The sequence below is a fragment of the Canis lupus genome, chromosome 11 (assembly GCF_048164855.1).
Source record: "Canis lupus baileyi chromosome 11, mCanLup2.hap1, whole genome shotgun sequence".
In the NCBI taxonomy this organism is placed as follows: domain Eukaryota; kingdom Metazoa; phylum Chordata; class Mammalia; order Carnivora; family Canidae; genus Canis; species Canis lupus.
Genome location: NC_132848.1, coordinates 28,022,320 through 28,045,422, shown reverse-complemented (window position 1 = coordinate 28,045,422; position 23,103 = coordinate 28,022,320). Strand labels below are relative to the sequence as shown.

The window sequence follows — 23,103 nt, the reverse complement described above, 5'->3', positions numbered from 1 at the left end:
AAAGCCACTGAGCAGGTGGGGAGACTGAGGCTTGCTCCAGTGACACGGTGAGCAATTGTCCGAGCAGGGCTCCAGGATGCTGAGGTGGAGGTTCCACAAAGCCGACAGGAGGCAGTGGAGAGGCCTGGGTGGGGAGGCATTGCTCCATTGCAGCCTTTCCATCTCTCTACACTCCCCTGTCTGGGCGCACAACTCCTCCCAAGCTGGGCAAGGCTGCTCTCAGCCCCAGCCTGTCCTGGAAATGGAGGATGGTCACCGGGTAGGATGACAAGAAACAGAGTTGGGCTGAATGGGCAGCAGGGCAGGGCTGCAGGTAGCCTCCTAGGGCAGGCTGGGGCATGTCCACAGGCCCCTGCTCCCAGGGGACTGCATTCAAGGCCTCCAGATCAGTGATTGGCTCAAAGCAACTTTATTTTCCCTTCTGCAGCCAGTCTGGGATGACTCTGGGAAGAGGAGGATGGACTAGTGTAGTGCCCAACATTCCAGCTCTGGAGGGCTTAGCGGGGAGAGCCAACATGGGCTGCAGTCCCAGAAGGCTTCCCAGAGGCAGTGGCACTGGAGATGGATCCTGAAGGGTGACTAGGAGTTCCTCAGTGAGACAGAGGAGGGACAGGTACAGTGCCCAGGAGCAATCCCCCAAAGGAATGAGCCCTCAGGGAGGATGTGCACAGAGGGCAGAAGGTAGCCCAGGAGGCTGGGGGTGCTGTCCTTCCACAAAGTGTCTTAAGGCAGGCTTTGTCCTCAAGGCAGCAGGGGGCCACAGAACGCTTGCAAGCAGGGCAGAGACAGGTCTGGATTGACCTGGAGCCTCAAGCTGAAGCTGTCAGGGGAGTGGAACAGGCCAGAGGGAGTATTCTTCTGATTCAGATTGAGATCTGATTCCACCACTGTCGGGCCTTGGCCTTGGGCGGTCATTTCCCTCTGAGCCTCAGTGTCCACATCTATAAAATGGGGATGCCATAGGGTGACGTTTGAGGTCTAAATAAGATAATTCATGGAAAGTGCTTGGCACTGACTGATGCAGGGGAGACACTTAACACCAGCTGCCTTCATTGCCATGGGGTAGTCCCAGGCTCCAGAGCTTCCCGCCCACAGCTGGGGACCCCTGCCCGGTGGGAACCTCATATCCCTGCAGAAATGGCCAGAGGCTGGGCAGCCTGGTGCCACCATGCCTGGCGGGCCAGGAGGAGCGGGCCTCTGTCTCCCTCCACTTGGGCCTCCGGATGGCAGCCCCTCCCTACCCGCCCTCCACCCTCCTGCCTCTAGTGGTTTTCTGCCCCTTGTCACCCCCTCTTCCACTGGGTGGGTCTCTGCAGCCTCTGCCTGGTGGTCTGTCTGCCTGCTGCCTCTCACGTTCCTGGCTCCCTCATGCACTCCCACAAGGTCATGATCTTGGTCCTTCCTTACATTTTCACATGTTTATCTTCCTCTGTCTCATCTCTCCACACCCCACCTTTGCCTCTCATTCCCCGCGCCCATATTTGTCTGTCTGTCTGTCCATCTCCCTCATGGCCTCCCTGTGCATCTTCACATACCCTCCCACCTCAGTCTCACGGTACAGAATAGTCCATGTTCTCCTGTCTCCCGCTCGCTGTCTCTCTCTCCCAGAAAATTGCTTGCAGGAGTGATGGATGGTCCATTAGAGAAAGATTAACAGGTGTGCGCTCGACTAGAGAAACAGCTGCTGGGAGTGGGGGGGCACCGGGGGCCAGCGGGTGACCTTTCCAGAGAGCGGTGGCTCCGCATCAGTTGTGGGCGGGAGCGTTGTGTGGCCCAGAGCGGGTGATCGTCATTAAGGACTGTCAGCAGCCACGTTTTCCATCTCTGCTGTCATCATTTTGGCGGGCTGGGAAATTGGTGGCTCCGAGCTGCATCTGGGCCCTGCCTCAGCCGGGGTTGCAGGGCCCCGGCCGCTCCCCACCAAGGGCCCCTCTCAGGGTCCCACTGCTCTTTCGGCCCATTTTGTGAGTCAAATGTGATTACGATGGAAATGGGGCCTCCTCCTTTTATCTGGGCTTGAGAGGAGCTGGCAGTTTTATTAGGTTTCCCAGGCACTGGTCGGAAGTGGGCGGTTGGATTATTATTATGTTCCGCCCTCTTTTCCTTTTAACCCAAATGGAATCACACTCAGGCCCCTGCGGTGCCCTGTCACCTGGTGGAGGGGCTGGGCTGGGGTGGGGGCGAGGGTGCCGATGGCTGGCATCTCTCCCCCCTCTCCACTCTTGCTCTGGCTGGTCCCTCTGCCTAGACACCTTCTCTTCTCCTCCCTGTCGCTGGGCTCCCCCTCTCAGCTTTGAGGTCTCTGCTGAGATGTCACTTCCTCCAGGCAGCTGCTCCTGACTGAAGGACCGCTGTTCCTTAAAGCACCCTCAACTTTTCTCTGTGTTTAGCACGAAGTGACTGTTGGTCAGCTTGGGTGTTGGGCTTTGCCAGCAGAGCCCGCGCTTCCTGGGGACAGGGGCAATGTCCTGATGCTTTCACCACCGGCTGCCCTGGGTACACACGCCCAGCCCGTGGTGGACACTCCGCAGGCCGTGGAGTGTGTGAACCGTGGGAACGGAGGGAGGTGCGGGTGGATGAGTTCTGGTGGGCTTTCCATGTGTCGCTGCAGAGCAGTTAGGGGTCTGATTCTGTGGCTCTGTGGCATCCTGGCCGGGTGGCTCAGAGCAAGGCAGCTCACTTCTCTGAGCCTCAGGGTCCTTATATGTGAAACAGAGACTCCAGCAGCAGCCTCGCAGATGGTGGGAGGTGTCGGCAATTGTGGGGTGTCGAGCTCAGCACGGACATGTGGTCAGGCCTTCCCTTCTCCGTGACTCGGGTGGGAGCAACCTGGCTCGGTGGTGGGCAGAAACCAGACACCTCACAGTCCCCGAGGGCTCACAGAGGAGAGGGGCTGGAGCCCTCCCTGTATGGTGCTCAGTGGAGAGGTCCGGAATGAATATCATCTTATTGCACCTCCTTGTTTTATGAATGAAGACACTGCTGTGGGTAAGGGGTGGCCCTGGAACCCTGTCTCCTAGTCATGGCCCATAATGTGGCCTGTTTTATATACCAGTGTCGCTCAGATGGTTCCATTTGTAGAGGTGTCACCTGCTGGCTAAAAACCAGGAGGTAATCAGTTCTGGGGTCAGAGCGTGGCTGTCTGGCCAGAGGTACCAGTCTCTGTCTGACCAGCTGGTGACTTTAACCCTTGACTGCTCTGGGCTCTAGTGTCTTCCACTGAGAAGTGTGTGAAGGAAGTCCCATTGATCACAGTGATCTCCAGCCACCCACAGTCCTGAGACAACCACTGCTGGGGAATGGGAGCGTGGGGAGGGCTCAGTAGGGGGGTCTGCATAGCCAGGGGTTAAGGGGAGAAGCCTTGGGCCAGGCTGCCTGAGTGCAGATCCTGGCTCTGCCCCTTCCCTGCTCCACAGCCGAAGGCAGGGAGCTGGCCTTCCCTGAACCTGCTTCCTCATCTGCAAAATGGGCTCTTGTGTGGGATTAAGGGACATGATGCTTGTAAAGTTCAGAGAACAGGTCCTGCATGTGGTAAGTGCAGGGGAAAACAGGAGGTTTCCCGCAACGACTAGCCTGTTTTCTTGCCTTGCTCTGCATCTAGCCATCTGACCGTAAGTCAGCTTCTCACACTGTATCCTGATCTGTAAAGTGGGTGTCACGATAGCTCCCTCAGTGCGCAGTACCAGCATCATTTCCAACTGTGTGGAAGGTCAGCCTGGTGGGTCCCACCAGCTCAGTGGACAGCAGAGATGCAGCAGAGCTGTATGGTTCTCGTGGGCTGTTGTGTTCCAGCAAGGACTCTGACTGCCAGGTCACGCAGCCAGGGTGACAGAGCCAGGCCTCCCTGCCTCCCTGGGGGGCCTGGAGCCCATGGGCATCCAAAGAGGATCCACGGATGTGCTCTGGTCTGACAGGGTCCCTGTCCCCTGTCCCAATGCCTCCATAGCCCGAGGAGCTGACCAACATCCTGGAGATCTGCAACGTAGTCTTCACCAGCATGTTCGCCCTAGAGATGCTCCTGAAGCTGGCTGCCTTCGGACTCTTTGACTACCTGCGCAACCCTTACAACATTTTTGACAGCATCATCGTTATCATCAGGTGCTGCCTCTGCCCCCAGCAGGCTGCGGGCCCAGAAACTGAGTGGGGCAGGAGGGGAATCTAATGCACTGACCCCGGCAGTAAACAATGTGTGTAAGAGCACAAAGGAATTCAATTATATCCAAACACAGTTACCAAATATTTAAAAATTTGTCATTCGGTACTATACTGGCTTCTAGATTAATGCATTAAATAGCAAGATGTAACAGCAGGTCTTGTGACTACCATCACTCCAAAGAAAGGATGGGTATAAATAATATTTGGAAATATGTACATCGACGGTTATAGAAACACATTCGCAATTTTGACTGGTCAAAAAGTCATAGGGACTGCTAATTCTCTGTGGCTTGTTTGCATTCCTAACCAAAAAAAATTTAAATCTCAAAAAGAGGTCAGTGGGTAGACCCTCCTGAATTTAAGCCATAGACTTCTTGTGTGTGGGGGTGCCCGTGGACTCACAACATGCCCTGCAGCAGCAATGCCCCGTGAAACATGTTATTCATGGGATGAATGAATGAATGAAGCCCTCCGTCTCTCCATCGTCCCTGACCCCCCTTTGCTCCTCTCCTCCCCGCCCTCTGCTGAACCCTCCTGCCTCTCTCCTCCCTGCCCCCACTTGCCCCCTCCCAGCATCTGGGAGATCGTGGGGCAGGCGGACGGCGGCCTGTCGGTGCTGCGGACCTTCCGGCTGCTGCGGGTGCTGAAGCTGGTGCGCTTCATGCCCGCGCTGCGGCGCCAGCTGGTGGTGCTCATGAAGACCATGGACAACGTGGCCACCTTCTGCATGCTGCTCATGCTCTTCATTTTCATCTTCAGGTGAGCCCTGCTCACCCTGGGGACCACATGTGTGAGGGGGCCTGGGGGCGCATGGCTGGTCCAGCTTCCCCAGGCAACACCCTGGATGTGGGTGTGAATCTCCGATGGCTCCGGGCGAGTACTGCCCTCTGAGCCTCAGGGTTCGTTTCTGTAAAATGGAACCAGGTTGGCCCCTGCCACCTTCCTGGGTGGTTCTGAGGATGAAACAAAGCAGGCAGGCCCCTTGAGCCACCTCCATTCCTCCCTCAGCATCCTTGGGATGCACATCTTTGGCTGCAAATTCAGCCTCCGTACGGACACAGGAGACACTGTCCCCGACAGGAAGAACTTTGACTCCCTGCTGTGGGCCATCGTCACAGTGTTCCAGGTGAGCGACAGCACATGTTCATGTGTGTCAGGAGAAGGGGTTTCTCCCAGGACCGCTGCTTGGATTGCCTTTCAGAGGTGGCCCCTTGGGGAATCCAGAGAAGAGGGATGGCCTGCCAGGGAGGGAGGCCCCTCCACTCCAGCCTCCAGCAGTCAGGTCCGGGTACAGGGTCAGGCTGGCATTGCACTTGCTCTGGGAGCTGGAGTGACCGCATGGTGCCCATCCCTGCCCCTCCACTCCCACCCCAAGACTTGGGCACCTTGGGATTCTCCTCTGAGACTATTTATTCACATATAACCTAGACTTGGTTGAATGAGTGTGCACGCCAAGGGCTGTCACACGGTGCGGGGGGTGGGGGGCAGAAGGAGGAAGGGTGGGCTCGAGGAAGGGTGGGGGCGAGGGGAGGGACAAGCAGAAAGTGTGTGGAGAGGTTGGGGCTGAGGGAACAGCCAGGAAGGAGCACCCAACGGTGCAGAGAGAGTCAGAGCAGGAGTGTGGGTTGTGCCCGGGCCGGGACCAGCAGGCAGAGCCATGTGTGTGAGCGAGGGGCGGAGGCTGTGCCAGGTGGGTCAGTGTAGTACAAGGTCCCTGGGTGTCCCCAAACATGTGTAAGGAGATGCTATAGGTGTGCATGGGCCGCAGCATGCCTGTAGCTCTGCCACTCAGTGGATTCCATCTGCCCTTGGGCCAGATGGAATACTCCAGGATTGAACTCTGTTCCCCCTTCCCTCACAGATTCTCACCCAGGAGGACTGGAACGTTGTCCTCTACAATGGCATGGCCTCCACCTCCCCCTGGGCCTCCCTCTATTTTGTCGCCCTCATGACCTTCGGCAACTACGTGCTCTTCAACCTCTTGGTGGCCATCCTGGTGGAAGGCTTCCAGGCAGAGGTGACTGCAGCCCAGGCAGAGGAAGCACCCCCGTGGGGCCTGTACCAGACTGGGGGAGGGGACTGAGTGGAGGAGGATTTCAACTCAAACATCTAGCAGGTCACAAGTTCCCAAGGAAGGGTTGCCAATTAGGTGGTGAGCTTCCTATCGCAGGAAGCATGCAAATAAAGACTGCATCTCCAATCCCTGCCTCTCCCCCAGGAGTGTAGGACTAGATCTCTCCATTTCTGAAACTGTAAAGCCCCTAAGATCTAGATCCTGCATCCTCCATTCTCTGAGGCTTAGGGGATCCTTGCAGTCAGGCAGATGTGGGTTTATGGCCAAGGTCCTCGTTAGCTTCTCGCTTTCCTTTTCTGAGCCTCAGTTTCCCTACCTGTAAAATGGGGGTGAAACACCTATTAAACAATTCGGGAGGGAGGGAAGGGCTGAGCCAACCTGCATTCCAACAAGAGGAATGGTCTCCCAGGGTGACGCCAATCGCTCCTACTCGGACGAGGACCAGAGCTCATCCAACATGGAAGATTTTGACAAGCTTCAGGAGGGCCTGGATGGCAGTGGAGGTAAAGAGGTCCCTACCGTCATCAGGGCCAGGACCCTTCCCCAGAGATCCAGGTGGGCAGAGGGCACAGTACCGGGCTTCCCCTCGAGCCCAGGCTCCGTGACTGCTAACTCTCTGTGGTTGGTTTACAATGGAAGGAAACGGGCAAAGGCCCCAAAGAGGTCAGTGACTTTCCAGCCCTCTGAATTCTAGCCACAGAGGGAGCTGCAGTTCACACCCCTCCGACTGTGTGGCCTGTTGGGAAGAGTCTCGGACCTCAGGACACCTGGGTTCTGGTCCTGTTGGCACCATGCGGCAGCTTTGGAACAGGTCTGCCCTGCCCAGGGCCAGTGTCCACCTTGGTAACTGGGCCGGACCATCTTTGCCTTGCTTTCTGAAGTGGGCCCAGGAGAGAGGTTCCCATGCTGGGTGAAGCTAGGGGCTGGCCCTGAACGCAGCAGGCAGGGGATCCACTCATCCAAAGAGAAAGCTGATGTGATGAGCTCTGAGTAATGATGTACAGGATTGTGGGGTCACCGTACTATACACCTGAAACTAATACACGCTTGTATGTTAACTAAACTGAACTAAAGTAAAGAATTTAATTAAAAAAAAATAGGCAAGCTGAGAGCTCTCCAGGAAGGGTGGAGAGGCATGTGACATGGGGTCTAATGGGAAGGTGGAGGAAGACCTATTTCTCCCCAGAAAGACTATTTCTATTCCCATCCTTGTTTCTTTGTCTTATGAATTCTTTTGCTCTAGTTGTTTTTGTTTGCCCCTCCTTCTGTCTCCATCTCACCCCTCCAGATCCCAAGCTCTGCCCAATCCCCATGACCCCCAATGGGCACCTGGACCCCAATCTCCCGCTGGGTGGACATCTGGGCCCTGCCGGAGCTGCAGCACCTGCCCCCCGCCTCTCGCTGCAGCCGGACCCCGTCCTGGTGGCCCTGGGCTCCCGCAAGAGCAGTGTCATGTCACTGGGCAGGATGAGCTATGACCAGCGCTCCCTGGTGAGTCCTTGTGGGGTGCTCTGGATGGGTGCTTCCTGCTGGGATGTATGCTGAGGGCCCCTGGAGAGAAGTGCCTGTCAGTTCCAGCCTCAGACTGATACCCAGGTTTGGGGGACCAGACTCTCCAGCTAGTACCGGGCAGGGACCATGTCTGTTATACTCCTGGGTTCCCAGTGCCAGAGTAGGACCTGGCAACAAAGAATGAATGAGTGTATGTATGTGTAGTGCAAGTAAGTCTGGTATGGAGAATTAAAAAATGTTTTTTTAAAATTTATCTCTATGAGAGAGAGAGCACATGGGCCAGTGAAATCACAAGCAGGGGGCGGGGCAGAGGGAGAAGCAGACTCCCTCTTGAGCAGGGAGCCCAAGGTGGAGCTTGGAGAATTGGGTTTTTATCTTGGCCACAATGCATAGGGTAAAGAGCCGTACTTTGGGGTCAGGCATACCAGAGCTCAAATCTGGCCTCTGCCACTTTCAAGCTGTGTGATCACGAGCAAGTGACAGTCCTCTCAACCGTTTTTGCTTACCTGTAAAATGGGAAGAGCACCCTAACCTGCTGCAGCTTCCGCAAGGGAAGTGAGGCGGCAGGAGGAGATGTAAGCACACCCTAGAGGCCGTGCATGGAGGAGAGCTGGGCGGGGAGAGGAGCCCTGGAGCCCAGCCTCCTGTGCACCCCCCAGGCAGGCGGGTGGCCGTGCAGCGGGTGTGCAGGCTAGGCTGCCTCCGTCACAGCAGCGGGCTGCGTGTGCGGTGGCTTCCTTCCAGTCCAGCTCCCGGAGCTCCTACTACGGACCGTGGGGCCGCAGCGGGGCCTGGGCCAGCCGCCGCTCCAGCTGGAACAGCCTCAAGCACAAGCCGCTGTCGGCCGAGCACGAGTCCCTGCTGTCGGCGGAGCGCGGTGGCGGCCCCCGGGCCTGCGAGGGCGCCAGGGACGAGGGGCCGCCGCGGGCCGCGCCGCCGCATGCTCCGCACGCCCACCACGTGCACCACGGCCCCCACGCGGCGCACCGGCACCGCCACCACCGCCGGACGCTGTCCCTCGACACCAGAGACTCCATGGACCTGGCCGAGCTGGTGCCCGCCGTGGGCGCCCACCCCCGGGCGGCCTGGAGGGCGGTGGGCCCGGCCCCCGGGCACGAGGACTGCAATGGCAGGATGCCCAGCATCGCCAAGGACGTCTTTACCAAGATGGATGACCGTCGGGATCGCGGGGAGGACGAGGAGGAGATCGACTACGTGAGTGGGGGCGGGGCCCGGGGCGGGGCTGGCACCACCAGCCCAGGCCGACTTCCCCCCACCCCTCGCAGCGAAGCCCCCCTCCCCCGCCAGCCCTGGGTGAGGGTTCTGGTCTCGCCGGAGAGTTCGCAGGTCGTCCAGTGACCCCAGTCTGGTATAGGGCTGGGGTGGGCGGCGATGGGCAGCCCTGCGCAGCGCTGACCCCGCCGCACCCCATCCTCACCCTGCCAGACCCTGTGCTTCCGCGTCCGCAAGATGATCGACGTCTACAAGCCTGACTGGTGCGAGGTCCGCGAGGACTGGTCTGTCTACCTCTTCTCCCCCGAGAACAGGTGGGCAAGGCCGGGCTTGGTGTGAGGTTAGAGCAGGGGGTTAGAGCAGGGGGTTGGCATGTCTGGGAGGGAGAGATTCCTGCCAAGCCAGGCAAGACTATTGGTGGCGGGTCTGCAGGGGAGGGGGAGGATCTAGGTGTTCACTGGCGGGCCCTTGCTGGGCCCTTCCCTTCTCTAGTCTAGGCCATTCCTGTGCTGGCGCCAGGTTGGACAAATCCTCCAGTAGCTTGGGTGCTCACAACTGGAGGGGGCTTCAGTAGGCCTCCTGGAGGAGGAGGTCTTTGTACTGGGTTTGGGAGGCAGATGGCATTCCAATAGGTGAGGCAGGGTTGTGAAGAGGTGGAGACTGGTCCAGGTAGTGGGAGCAACCTGAGGGAAGGCCCCCGGGGCAGAAGCTGAGGGTATTGGGCAGTGTGTCTGAGTGGCTGGAGGTTAGGGCTCAGAGATTTATCTGAACCAGTGTTTGGAAGGCCTTGAGTGCCAGGGCAAGGTCGATGCCCTTTATCCTGTGGTGCCAGTTTCTGCCGTGTGCTCAGGGGAGGCAGCTCCAAGTGGGCACCCCAAGCAGATACGAAGCCACCACCTGTAGTGTGGCCAGAGAAGAGAGATGTCAGCTCCTTTAGGCCATCCTAGTCTCCATATGTGCCTGGGCCTGTGCCTTTTTCTTGGCCGGGGAACAGGGCAAACTGACACTCAGGTGGTGCCCTGCCCACCCCACGCAGGTTCCGAGTCCTGTGTCAGACCATCATCGCCCACAAGCTCTTCGACTATGTGGTCCTGGCCTTCATCTTTCTCAACTGCATCACCATCGCCCTGGAGAGGCCCCAGATCGAGGCTGGCAGCACTGTGAGTGGCTGCAGCCTTTGGGCAGGACAAGGGACGGGGCAGCAGGCAGGCCACCGGGGCCTGCACTGGGACATTTGTGCCGGGCTCCGGGGTTGAGAGAGCTCCGCCAGGTTCAACACCAAGCATCACGGAGGGAGGTGGGGTAGGAGCTTGCTTCTGGAAAGGGGGATGCCACCTGAGACTGTGCAGTAGCAGCAGGGTGCTCCTTGGCTGAAGGCAAGAGGCTGACCAGGTGGCAGGGCAGCTCTGGGAGCCCCTGGACCCATGGTAGCTCTCTTTTTTCAGGAACGCATCTTCCTCACTGTGTCGAACTACATCTTCACAGCCATCTTTGTAGGCGAGATGACGCTGAAGGTAGCTCCAGGCTTCACCTGGGACCCTCTCCCAACCCCCGCTTGGGGCTCCTGGCTCTGGGCCAGCCTCTCCAAAAGTCTGTCACTCACCTGCCCATCAGCCACATTCCACAGGAGCCGGGAGGCCCACTCAGGTCCCAGCCCCCAGGTTGGGCAGGAGGGACCCAGAGGGTGTCAGCCATGTCCTCACCCTCCAGGAGCTCACGTCCCTCGAGAAAGGCTAATGCAAGGAAACATTTACAGTGTAACGGAAGCACCTGCTGGAGGTGTTGGGGGCCAGGGGAAGCATTCCTTCCCGGGTGCTTCCCAGAGTCCTTGGCTTTGAGTTGGGCTTGCCAGACGTGCGGGGAGCAGGGAACGGGGAGGCCTGCTGGGCCTGTGTTTCTGGGGGCGGTGGGGCACGTGTCCCCTGCCAGACCACCCAGCCCTCTGCCCGGCTGCTCCCCACCAGCCCCTCCTGGCCTTGTCCCGCCCCCTCGCTGAGGCTGCCCCACACACTGCCCCGCCCCCGATCGCCAGGTGCACGGCTGACTCCGCCCATCGCCCCCGCCCCCAGGTGGTCTCGCTGGGCCTGTACTTCGGGGAGCAGGCCTACCTGCGCAGTAGCTGGAATGTGCTGGACGGCTTCCTCGTCTTCGTGTCCATCATCGACATCGTGGTTTCCGTGGCCTCAGCGGGGGGAGCCAAGATCCTAGGGGTCCTTCGGGTCCTGCGGCTCCTGCGCACCCTACGCCCCCTGCGGTGAGGACTCCTCCCCTTCAGATGGGGGGACTCTCTGCTCAGTCTAGTGAAGCTCCCAGGGTCTAGTGGACCCCTCACTCTGGCTCTCCTTGCGCACTCAGTCCTCTGATAGCACATGTTAGATTAGTGGGGATAGGAACCAGGCTGTTGATGCTGCTTCTGGAGGAGGAGCCTGGAGATCCTGTGGGGAGAGGGGGTGCTGGAAAGGTGAGGCTGAAGGTGGTCCCCAGGACTCTACCCACTTTCTGTGTGGCCTTGGCTGACTCACTGCCATCTCTGGCTCTCTGTCTTTAGATGATGGTGTGGTGTGGACCCCAAGGGAACAAGGTTAGGGCATAGTGCACTGCTGTGCATGTGGATCTGGGGTCTGGGGTTCTCTGCCCTGGTGACTCTAGGCAAAGTGGGTGCTATCTCCAGACATGGCTGTGGGCTCACGGTGCCTCTGGCCCCTGTCTGCCTCCAGTGTCATCAGCCGAGCTCCTGGTCTGAAGCTGGTGGTGGAGACACTTATCTCTTCCCTCAAGCCCATTGGCAACATCGTCCTCATCTGCTGTGCCTTCTTCATCATCTTCGGCATTCTGGGTGTGCAGGTGAGGGATGCTCAGGCTGGGCAGGCACTGGGGTGAGTTTTGTAGTCAGGGAAGAGGCTCCACATTTCTTTTCAACCTGGGGGCTCAGGTGACCCTGGCAGAGCATGCATGTCCCTGCCTGTGGTGAGCTCCAAGTCCAGGGAGAGGGGGACACAGACTTAATGTCTGAGCACAAAGAAGGCTGGGTAATTGGAATCCCAGGGGTCCAAACTACACAGAAATGCAGAGCAGGGCTGGGGGCAAGAGGAAAGGCATCCTGAAGGACGTGAGTGGCCTTGGCACTGGCCTTGAAAGAGAAGCAATTCCACAGGTCGTGGTGGGTGGAAGGTGTTTCAGGGGAGGGTGGGCACAGGTGTGGAGGTGAGCTCAGGAGCTACGTCTGGCATAGAGCCATCAGCCAGATAGTGGGCTGGGCCAAGGTGGGAAAGGCCTGGAATGGCAGCTAAGAAGCTGGGGCCGGTTTCTCTGGAGTGGGGACAATGGAGAGTCTCTGACATAGACAGGGCCTTGAGCTAACTTGGAGTTTGGCTTGGAGCCCAGGAGTAGGATGGGGCCTGAGGGCTCCTGGGAGGAGAAGTGAGGCAGATCATAAAAGTGTGTGACGGGGGGATGGCCAGAATGACCCGGGCCCTCTGGGGTCTGAGCTGGTATGGAGACCTTCCTCTTTCTTGTCTAAGTCCTGAGCTGAGGCCCCCCAGGCTCCTCACCTGGTCCTGTGTTTGAGGCTGGAGCTGCAGAGGAGTTCTGGGCACAGGTGTTCTTTGGGGCTCCTGAGAGATCCGTAACAGCCACATGGGCAGGAGGGGCTTGGTGCGGACTCCATGTGGACAGTGGCCCTGCCCCTTCCAGGCAGAGTGCTTGGGCCCCTGGAGAGGGTCCCTTTACTTCTCTCTCTCACCCTTGGGGTTAGGTAGGCAACTTTGTCCTGCGGAGTCCCCACCCACATCCCCAGGACTGAGGTCTGAGGAAGAGCCCAGAAATCAGAGCAGCATGTGAACCTTGACTCTGGCCTTTCCTAAAACTCATATGACTTTGGGAAAATCACTTAACACCATTGGGCCTCAGTCTCCTCATCTGTGAGATAGGACTGGGTGAGGTGGTGTGGTTGAGTGCTTGGTCCAGGCTGTGCACAGAGGAAGTGCCCCCTGCGGGGCGGGGCCCTCTTCTGATTTGCATCCCCCACCCCCACCCCAGGAGCGTTGGCAGATGGTCACTAACCCTGTGGTCCTTCCCCCCCCCAGCTCTTCAAGGGCAAGTTCTACCACTGTTTGGGCGTGGACACCCGCAACATCACCAACCGCTCTGACTGTGTGGCTGCCAACTACCGCTGGGTCCACCACAAGTACAACTTTGACAATCTGGGCCAGGTGAGCGTCCCCTGCCTACCCCTGCCCTGACCCACCCCCTTCAGTGCCAACAGCCCTGGATCACAGCTTAGGCTCTGGTCCTGCTCTGCCAGGACTGACCCTGTGACTTCTCCTTTCTAAGCCTCAGTTTTCTCTTCTGCAAAATGGGTAGGTAGGGGTGGACCGCACCTCACAGGTGTTGTGAGGCTGAGAGATCCTGAGTGCAGTGTCTCAGGAGTACGACGTGGTGCTTAGTAGGTGCTTCAGTGAACGTTGGTTCTTGGCCTCCGCCCCCACCCCGAGTCTGACAGGAGTTTCAGAGACAGCCAGACCTGAGTGTGAATTCCGGCACTGTGCCACTTACTGTAGGCGTGGGCTCTCTGAACCTCAGTTTCCTCATCTGTAAAATGGGAACGTGACAGCTTACTAGGTAGGCAGTGGTAACAAAGTATAGCAAGCCCCTGGCGCGAGGAGGGTTTCCTCTCCCAGCACTCATCTACTCTGCTCTCCACCTCAGTGGGTGGGCGGGCCTCCTGCCCAGTTCCTGCCTTGCCCTTGGTCCCTTCTCCTGGGGACCTGCCAGTCTTGACCCACTGGTGGTGCCCCAGATGAGAACCTCCAGGGTGGTTCTCTATAAGGCTTCATACTACCCCCGCCCCCTCCCACCAACTACTATTTCTTGAGGGCAGCTAGGTATGATCAGATGGGGAGTGGCTTCCCCAGGTCACACAAGGATGGAAGAGGAGCCAGGTCTGTGTGGCCCAGGGCCTGTGCTCTATTCCTCTGCCAGGGACCCCCTGGCTGGATGCCATTGAAACTCTCACCTTGGGGCAGCCTGGGTGGCTCAGCAGTTTAGCGCCGCCTTCAGCCCAGGGCCTGATCCTGGAGACCCAGGATCGAGTCCCACGTCGGGCTCCCTGTATGGAGCCTGCCTCTCCCTCTGCCTGTGTCTCTGTCTCTCTTTCTCTCTCTGTGTCTCTCATGAATAAATAAATAAAATATTAAAAAAAAAGAAACTCTCACCTAACACGACCAGGGATCCCATTCCTCTTGCCCCCTGGAAGAGGAGCCATGGGCCCTAGAAAAGCAGTGAGTGGAGGAGGGAGAAGAAGCAGGAACTGGGACACGGGAGTTCCCCCAGCCCTTCCAGATTTTCCAGAAGCAGTACCTTTCAAGTTGTTAGCAACTCGATGGTTGATAAAACAGAGGTTTTAAAAAAGATGTTCCAGGAAGCTGAGGGAAAGCCTGTGGGGGCATCTTATGAGTTTGTGCCCAACTCCCTGAACTCAGCGCCAGGCCCAGGGCCCTGCTCCCATGGAGCACCCCTAGCTCTTTCCCATTCTGGGCATGCTTGTTGCCAGGCCGATGGCCCTCTTCTCAGCATGCGTATGGGGGAGCCCAGAGCCTTGGACTCCTTGGTGGGCTCCTTAGCTGCTGTGTGTCCTCAGGCAGGTGCCAGTGTGTGGTTCAGTGCCCTCATCTGTAAATGGGGAAGTGATAGCAAGTGTGTGCTTCCCAGACCCAGGCTGGGCATTTTGGGCCTCTGTCATCCGAGGGCTCATAGGAACATTTGCCCCTGGCCTGTGAGGGCTTCACCTGCCTCCCTGGCCACAAGGACTCACTGTGTGTCCCTTGCTCTGACCTCCTCCTGAGCCTGAGCCCTTTCCAGGCAGACCTCAGTGCTTTTCCCCTCTGGAAGGGAAGAGGAGGAGTCTGTGCCCTGGAAGATGGGAAGGAGGGGCGAGTGTGGGGCAGGAGACCCATCCTAGGACCCCGTTTCCCAGCTCAGGGCCCTGGCCACAACAAATGAACAAGTGTGGCGGAAGCACGGGGAAGCTTCTGGAGTAGGGTGTGTGACCTCTGGTCAACTGTTGGTGGTGTGGATATCTGCACACTTGGGCTCTGCAAGAACGGCACTGGTGCCGTCCAGCTCAGAAAACCTTTGTTGAGCACCTACTGCATGCGGGGCACTGTGCTGTTGCTGTAGGACCAGCCCGTAGCCCTGTTGAGGGGACACGGGCGTGCTCTGGCCTGCCATCTGCGTAGGAGCCTTGGCTGGTGTCTCCAGGGCAGTCCTTCCATTTAAAGTCTTGGATTAATGAGGGTGCTTATTGCCATTTACAGACAAGGAAGGTGGGGCCCAGAGAAGTTGAGGAAGTTGTCCCACGTCACCTAGCCAGCACGTGGCAGAGCTTGCGTGGTGCCCAGGGCTCCTGGCTTCTCTCACAAGCTCCTGCTTTCAGGTGCTAGAGGCAAGCTTGGGGTGGCAGGGCCCCTTATCATATTTGTCAGGGACCTTCTAGTTTAAAGTCACAGCAGACCTGGCAGTTAAGCATTAGCTACATTCTGTGGGCGAGGAGACAAGAGCCCATGAATTCTCTTGAATTAATTTCAGAGCTGAACCAGGACTCCTGGTCTAGTGCTCATTGACCTCCAGCAGTGTCTGTGGGGTATATGACAAGCACATAGTAGGTCCTCAGGAACCATTTGTTGTCATCCTCAGGGAAGGCCTCTTTGATGCTCTGCCTCCTGAAGGCAGAAAACTAGAGAGCTGAGGAGGGGTCAGGAGCAGCCTGAGCTGTCTGCACCACCACCCCACACCCTCCCCTTCCTGTGTCTTCCAGGCCCTAATGTCCCTCTTTGTCCTGGCCTCCAAGGATGGCTGGGTGAATATCATGTACAACGGACTGGACGCTGTCGCTGTGGACCAGCAGGTGGGGGTGGGCTGGGGCCAGGGCAGAGGGCAGCAGGGGAGGGACACGGTATCTTTGGGGGCCCAGTTGTCTAAAATGGCATCAGCAGGACCTACAGCCCCAGTGTCTCCCGCCATCAGCCGTGGCCCACCCCTCATCATCCCAGCCTGAATCTTCCACCAGGGAGGGCACTCCAAGCGGGCTTCTGCACGGAGGGTCAGAGCCTCGTGAGTGCAGAAGCAAGAGGAGGAGGAGAGGGGCTGAGCCAGTTGGGACAGAGGGACAGCAGGGGCAGGCCTGTGGTGGGAGAGTGCCGTGCTCGGGGGGTTGTGAGTCGAGGGCAGGAGGTGGTGGAGGGGCTAGGCAGGGCTGGAGGGTCCGGAGGCCCCGTGTGGGCCGGGGCAAGGGCCGAGTTTAGCCGAGGGCAGTGGGAGCCCGTGAGGGTGTGGTTCCGGCGGGGCTTGCGGAGCTTCCCGAGGCTCAGCACGGCGGCCCCGGCGGCCTGCCTCAGCCCCATCTGCTCCCCGCAGCCCGTGCCCAACCACAACCCCTGGATGCTGCTCTACTTCATCTCCTTCCTGCTCATCGTCAGCTTCTTTGTGCTTAACATGTTCGTGGGCGTCGTGGTGGAGAACTTCCACAAGTGCCGGCAGCACCAGGAGGCCGAGGAGGCGCGGCGCCGCGAGGAGAAGCGGCTGCGGCGACTGGAGAAGAAGCGCCGGAGTGAGTGGGTGGCCTGCTCTGCGTGCGCCCCGATCCTCCGGGTGCAGTGGCCGAGGCCTGGGTGTCACCACAGCCTCCGGGCCTTGGGGGCTGGAAGGGAACACAGGGCAGACTCTGTGCCCTTGGCCCTGCCCCTTCCTCTGGCATCTGCCTGTTAGGTGACCTGACCCCCCCGTCGCTGGGCACCCAGAGTCCACTGGTGACCCCCTGGTGACTCAGTTCACCCAAGGGCAAAGGCCTGGACGCCCAGCCCTGAGCTGAGGGACCCCTATCTTCCTGAGCAGACCTAAAGCCCCCACCATGGGTGTGTTTGGGGTCTCTGGGTCACAGTCATCGTCCTGTCCTCCCCCACCTCTTATCCCTTTCCCTTGTGTCCCCCTGGCTGGGTGGAGGAGACCTGAGTCTGACTCTCAGGGCCTGGGGTGTGCTGACATCTCTCCCTTTCCTTCCTCCCTCTCCTGTGGTGGTCCCTCCATGTGCTCTGTTCCCCCACCTGGCCCCAACCCTCTGTGGCCTGTGCCACCCCCCCACATCCTCCTGCAGAGGCCCAGCGGCTGCCCTACTATGCCACCTATTGTCCCACCCGGCTGCTCATCCATTCCATGTGTACCAGCCACTACCTGGACATCTTCATCACCTTTATCATCTGCCTCAATGTGGTCACCATGTCCCTGGAGCACTACAATCAGCCCACGGTGAGCCCCAGCCCCAGCCTCAACCTGAGGTCACATGGTAGCGTGGGGTCCTCAACAGGACCCAGGGACAGGGTAAGGCAGGAGGGTCTGAGTAGCACCCTCAACTGGGGCCCTGTGCCCAGGAAGCTCATGGCCTGGTAGGACAAATGAGAGAAAGGGAAATGTCACTTGTTCCTGATGAGTGGGGAGGTGACATTTGGGCCTACTCTTGCAGATGAGTACCAGTGGCAGTGTTGTGTGCAGTGTGACTCTGCAAGACACACTACAGATATTAACTCTGATGCTCACAGCAACCAAAGGTGGGGGAGGAGCTTTTCTACAAATTTTGTAGAGGAATAAACAGGCTTAGAGGAAACGTGTTGCCCAAATTACTCAGCCTATACGTAGCGGAGTCAGGACTAGAACTCAGATATGCATTCAAGATCTACCACATGGCCTCCACTGCTGCCTGGGCATATGGAGCCTGGGGGAGGGGCATTCCTGGTCACAGGATCTTTGGAGGTAAACACTGTCATGGGGGAGAATGACCAGTGCCCAACGAGTTGCTAGCAGTGGTCGTGAGGGCCATGTGAGGAGCATGTAAGGACAAGTGCATTCTAAAAGCCTCAACATATTGGAGCTGAGAGGATGAAGGGTGAAGCAGGTGAGGAATTGGTGTCTTATAGATACTGGGAGAGGCATATTATAAATGCAGGGTAAAGGAAGGCAACCATTGGCAGAACAGCAGCTCTTTAACAGCAGGTACTGTTATCTATCTAACAGGTACTGTTATCATTCCCTGTTTATGGATTTGGGAACTAAATCCCAGAGAGATTAAGTGACTTGCCCAAGGTCATGTAGCAAATAGAAAGTATGTGCCAGGCCAGGATTCAGATCTAAGCAATCTGGTTCTTTCTTTTCTTTCTTTCTTTCTTTCTTCCTTTCTTTCTTTCTTTCTTTCTTTCTTTCTTTCTTTCTTTCTTTCTTTCTTTCTTTCTTTCTTTCTTTCTTTTTCTTTCTTCTCCTCCTCCTCCTCCTCCTCCTCCTCCTCCTCCTCCTCCTCCTCCTCCTCCTCCTCCTCCTCCTTCTTCTTCTTCTTCTTCTTCTTCTTCTTCTTCTTCTTCTTCTTCTTCTTCTTCTTCAAGATTTTATTTATTTATTCATGAGAGACACAGAAAGAGAGAGAGAGGCAGAGACACAGGCAGAGGGAGAAGCAGGCTCCATGCAGGGAGCCCGATGTGGGATTCGATCCCTGGACTCCAGGATCACGCCCTGGGCTGAAGGCAGGTGCTAAACTGCTGAGCCACCCAGGGATCCCCAGCAGTCTGGTTCTTAACCATGACCCTTAAACATTACCTCATCTTGCCTCCAGAAAGAGGTAACTGGACCAAATCAACAGAAATAAGGAAGAAGAAACCACAGTGTAAAACAAATAGTGCACAGTAATTTAAATGGAGGGAATGAAAGGAGATATATAAACAATTGCACTAAACATGAATGGACTAAATTCTCCCCTTAAAAGGCAGAGACTTTCTGAGTGGAGGAAGGTGGGGGCAGGTTATGGGGTCTGGATCATGCTTCTCTTTGTCCTCCATAGTCCCTGGAGACAGCCCTCAAGTACTGCAACTACATGTTCACCACTGTGTTTGTGCTGGAGGCTGTGCTGAAGCTGGTGGCATTTGGGCTAAGGCGCTTCTTCAAGGACCGGTGAGCAGCTTGGCTGGGCTAGGGCAGCGTGGAGTGGTTTTCAGGATGGGGAAGCAGTGCTGACCCCTGGGGAAGCCTGGAGCAGCCGGAGGTGGGCATTGATGGCAGGGGCCCCCAAGTCTTGCCTATGACTCTGAACATCCAGCTGATGGATGCAGGACATTCTCTTACGTCTCTTCAGCTTCTCTCTCGTGGGTCCTCCATAACCCACAGGCAGAACAGGGCATACCTCATGCTAGTTCTTCTTTTCAGAGGGAACAAGTGAGGTTCAGAGAAGTTGATGGACTAGCCCAGGGTCACACAGAGGGAGCAGAGGGCTCAAGATTCCAATTTAGAAGTCTTAGCTCATTCCTCCTTCCCTGCAGGTGGCCAGAGATGTTTATTTAGCCTGGTCAGGCTCTTGCTGGAGGGATTGGAGGCTGTGGGGGGCAGGGAGGGAGCCAGACCCAGTGGAGTCTGGTGGGGCTAGTAGGGAGGGGTGGCCACACATTCCCCCCCCGAGGGAGGGTCGTAGCAGGAGGGTGGAGAGCTGGGAATCTCCTCCTAACCTAGGCATTTCTAAATCAGAGTGCCCTTCACCCTGCCTCCCACTCCTGCCCTCTTCTGCCCGGCTGAGCAGGTGGAACCAGCTGGACCTGGCCATTGTGCTGCTGTCGGTCATGGGCATCACGCTGGAGGAGATTGAGATCAACGCAGCACTGCCCATCAACCCCACCATCATCCGCATCATGCGGGTTTTGCGCATCGCCCGGGGTGAGGGGCAAAGGTGATGGGGTGGGGACAGGTAGGGGCAGGATGGGACTCCCAGGAGTGGGGTGGGACAGGCAGGGGGAGGGTCACATGGTTATGATGGGCTTCCTGCTGAGCAGGGGAACAGCCAGGAGGAGCACACACCCAACACACACACTTACTCCCTGTGTGTACACACTCACGAGCCCTCGTCCACAGACAGCTCTGTAGACCACACTGTACCCCCACCTCTGTGGAACACCACAACCCATGCGGACCAGTCTCAGGTTGGGATGAAAGGAACCCAGGGCAGCTGGGAAGACACTGGGAAGTAACTCTAGTTCCTCATGGGCATGCGTCCAACGCTGGCTGGGACTCTCTGTCCTCAATGCTTCTTAAAACCTTTGCTTCCTCCAAAAGCTCCCCCCTCACCCCAAAGCTGTGCCTACACTTCTTTAAAAAACCTCTTGCCTTAGTGCTGGCCAGGCCCCTCTTGCTCTTTTGCTCTCCACCTGCAATAGCTTGTCGACACCTCTGGGTTGTGATGTGGGGAGGGTGCGGAGCAATTCAGCACAGGACACTGGAGGGAAGGGAGAGATGTGGGCCCTCGGTCACTTATGCTCTATCTCGGGGAATTATGTGCTCACAGACACACTTTGCTCCCACTGTGTGTGCCTCCTTCTCTTGGACACGTTCACACTGATATCCACACCTTGTGCATGCGTGTCTTCATGCACACCCCTGTCGTGCAGCGGCACCGATGTTCTTATGGTGTGGCCTCACCAAGTTGCCCCCCTTTGCTCGCACACTCCTCCACCTTCTCCCTTGTGCTCACTTCTGCATGTACATGCGTGCACACGGCCATCCCCAGGGGCCCGGGCTGAGTGGGCCGGGCTGGGTGTCGCCCGCAGTGCTGAAGCTGTTGAAGATGGCCACGGGGATGCGGGCCCTGCTGGACACGGTGGTGCAAGCTCTGCCCCAGGTAAGAGCCCCTCCTCCCGGCAGCCTGCCTGGCTGTCACTGGTGTTTCACAGGTCCTGACTTCCCTTCTCCAACCTGCCCAAAGCCAGGACAAAATGCTGCCTCCCAAGAAGCAGCTTGAGCTGGGGGCTGTGACAGCTGGAAAGGGCCCCCTGTGCCTTCTGGGAATCCCACAGTCCAGTCCTCCCCCCCCACCATCCTGACTCCTTTGCAGGGGGGCCCCCTCCCTCCCCTCAGGGTGGCCTTTGCTCTGAGGTGAGCCTCATGCACATTCATTTATTCATTATGACTCATCTAGTCTTCAGGAATTTTAGGTGTCTTAAAGGGGACGAATACAGCACGATAAAAATGAGGATAAAAGATGAACAGCCCTGGGAAGGTGGAAGCAAAGCTGACACTCTCAGGGACATGGAACTCGGGGATGCTAGTGAGTTCCATTCTGTGAGTGTCCCAGCAGCCCACTTACAAAGGGAAAGCCACGCGGCTCTCATCAGGTCTGGATGGAAAGCAAGCAGGTGTTCATTCACAAAGACTGGGTTTTCCCTAAAATGAAATCCCTTCAGAGGAATTTGTCACATGGGAGATGCCCAGGAGGTCCCAGCTTCGAGTAGGAAACACGACAGTAATTACAATGACATCAGCACTTTAAGAGATGTGCGTGCCAAGTATCATGTAGCATGGGGAACTTACCCTCAAAATCTATTAGCTGTCATGGGGACATTGGACATTTTCTCCGTTCTGTGTAAAGTGCTATGCAAATGACACTTCTGGGGCGCCTGGGTGGCTCAGTTGGTTAAGCGTCTGCCTTTGGCTCAGGGCATGATCCTGGGTCCTGGGATCCAGCCCTATATCTGGTCCCCTGCTCAGTGGGGAGTCTGCTCCCTTTCCCTCTCCCTCTGGGCATACTTTCTCTCTCTCTTAAATCTTAAAAAAAAGAAAGGAAGGAAGGAAGGAAGGGAAAATGATGAAAGAAAGAAAGAAAGAAAAGAAAAGAAAAGAAAAGAGAAAATGATACTTCCCACCAGGCTCTGCTCCGTGCAGAGGGAGGAGGCAACAAGGAAGGCTTCTCAGAGGAGGTGATGCATGACTTGGGCTTTGAAGGGTAGGGCAGAGGTGTTTACCAGGCAAAGACAGAGAAAGGGTCTTCTTCCCTGCAGGGGGAACAGAATATGCAAATGGAGTCTGGTTTCTGTGTGGCCAGAGTTTGGGGTGGGATTAGGCAGGGAGGGAGTCCACAGGGCTAGGTCACAAAGGGCTTCGATGCTGGGACAGTGAACTCGGGCTTTGTCCTGGGGGCAGTAGGCATCATGAGAGGTTCTGGACAAGGCAGGCCTCAAGCAGAGCCCTGCTTTTTAGGAGAGGCTGGAGGTAGGGAGGCCAATGTGAGGAGGCTGCTGCAGCCGTGCAGGCTCTGGGAGATGCTGAGGGTGGAGGGAGGGACTGATAGGGATGGTGAGCCCCCCCCCCCGCCCCAGTTGAAGAGCCCTGCTCACCTGGGCCTGCAGAGGCTGGGAGGCTGACGTGAGGGCCTGGGCCACGCTTGCTGCCTTGCCTCGCGGGTGTTCGGTGAGCGCTTATACCGTTAACAAGCAGAGCATCTTTTAATTAGTCAGACGCTCTGGGTATGATTGTAGGACAGCTCAGAAGGAGAGTCCTCCTCTGGAGCAGAGAAACACGGGGAGCTTGTGGTTAACATGGTTTACTTCTCAACAATTAATGCAAACCCTCTTCTGATTCTGTTCATGCAGGCCTTCTGAGGGTTCCAGGACATACTCCATTTCTAGGGCAAGAATATGTTTGAGCCTTATCTTGTCCACAGCATGAGTTACAGGCAGTCTCCAGTGAATGGATGGATTTGGAATAGGTTTATAATATGGGACATTTTGTTCCCACAGGAGCTGTAGGACAGGGGTGGCTGGGTTTGCAGGAAGCTTCTGGGGCTCACAATCCTGCGTGATTCCTGTGCTCACCTGTCTCCATGGCCAGGCCCCGGGGAGATCCTACTTAACCTGGCCATGTCCCTCCCTGCCCTCAAGGGCTCTCAGACCAGCAAGGCACAGTGACAGGGACACACTGTCTTACACAGTGTGGCTTACACTCACACTGCTTCCTGGAGAGATCCAGGCGGGCTTTGTGGAGGAGGCAGCACTGTCGCTGAGACCGCCTCCCTCCCTCGCTGGGACATTACCTACCACACGTGTGTGGAGGAGTGACTGTGTGCGTGGAGTCAGGCTGCTGGGTTTGAATCCTAGTGCTACCACTTAAGTAGCTGTGTGACCTCGGGTAAGTCACTTCACCACTCAGTACGTGTCTCTCTCATCTGAAGAATGGGGTAACATGTAGTTCAGAGATCGTTGTGCCGAACGAGCGAGCTAATGAGTCTGAAGTGCTTGAAACTGGCGACTCCCAGGGTAGGATCTACACATATTTTG

General features: G+C 57.2%; 1 protein-coding gene across 1 annotated transcript in view; it reads left to right on the top strand.

Moving 5' to 3' along the window:
* The window catches only part of CACNA1I (calcium voltage-gated channel subunit alpha1 I), a 112,396-nt gene that overhangs the window by 81,593 nt on the left and 7,700 nt on the right, over positions 1–23,103 (top strand). The window contains exons 11-29 of the mRNA XM_072842667.1: positions 3,947–4,098; positions 4,729–4,914; positions 5,164–5,281; positions 6,017–6,172; positions 6,639–6,732; positions 7,518–7,720; positions 8,486–8,956; positions 9,188–9,288; positions 10,011–10,134; positions 10,420–10,488; positions 11,044–11,228; positions 11,692–11,818; positions 13,060–13,185; positions 15,789–15,878; positions 16,388–16,580; positions 17,124–17,275; positions 18,852–18,961; positions 19,581–19,714; positions 20,602–20,672. Of these exons, the coding sequence (XP_072698768.1) occupies positions 3,947–4,098; positions 4,729–4,914; positions 5,164–5,281; positions 6,017–6,172; positions 6,639–6,732; positions 7,518–7,720; positions 8,486–8,956; positions 9,188–9,288; positions 10,011–10,134; positions 10,420–10,488; positions 11,044–11,228; positions 11,692–11,818; positions 13,060–13,185; positions 15,789–15,878; positions 16,388–16,580; positions 17,124–17,275; positions 18,852–18,961; positions 19,581–19,714; positions 20,602–20,672 (2,862 nt within the window). The remainder of the gene's footprint in view (positions 1–3,946; positions 4,099–4,728; positions 4,915–5,163; positions 5,282–6,016; positions 6,173–6,638; positions 6,733–7,517; positions 7,721–8,485; positions 8,957–9,187; positions 9,289–10,010; positions 10,135–10,419; positions 10,489–11,043; positions 11,229–11,691; positions 11,819–13,059; positions 13,186–15,788; positions 15,879–16,387; positions 16,581–17,123; positions 17,276–18,851; positions 18,962–19,580; positions 19,715–20,601; positions 20,673–23,103) is intronic.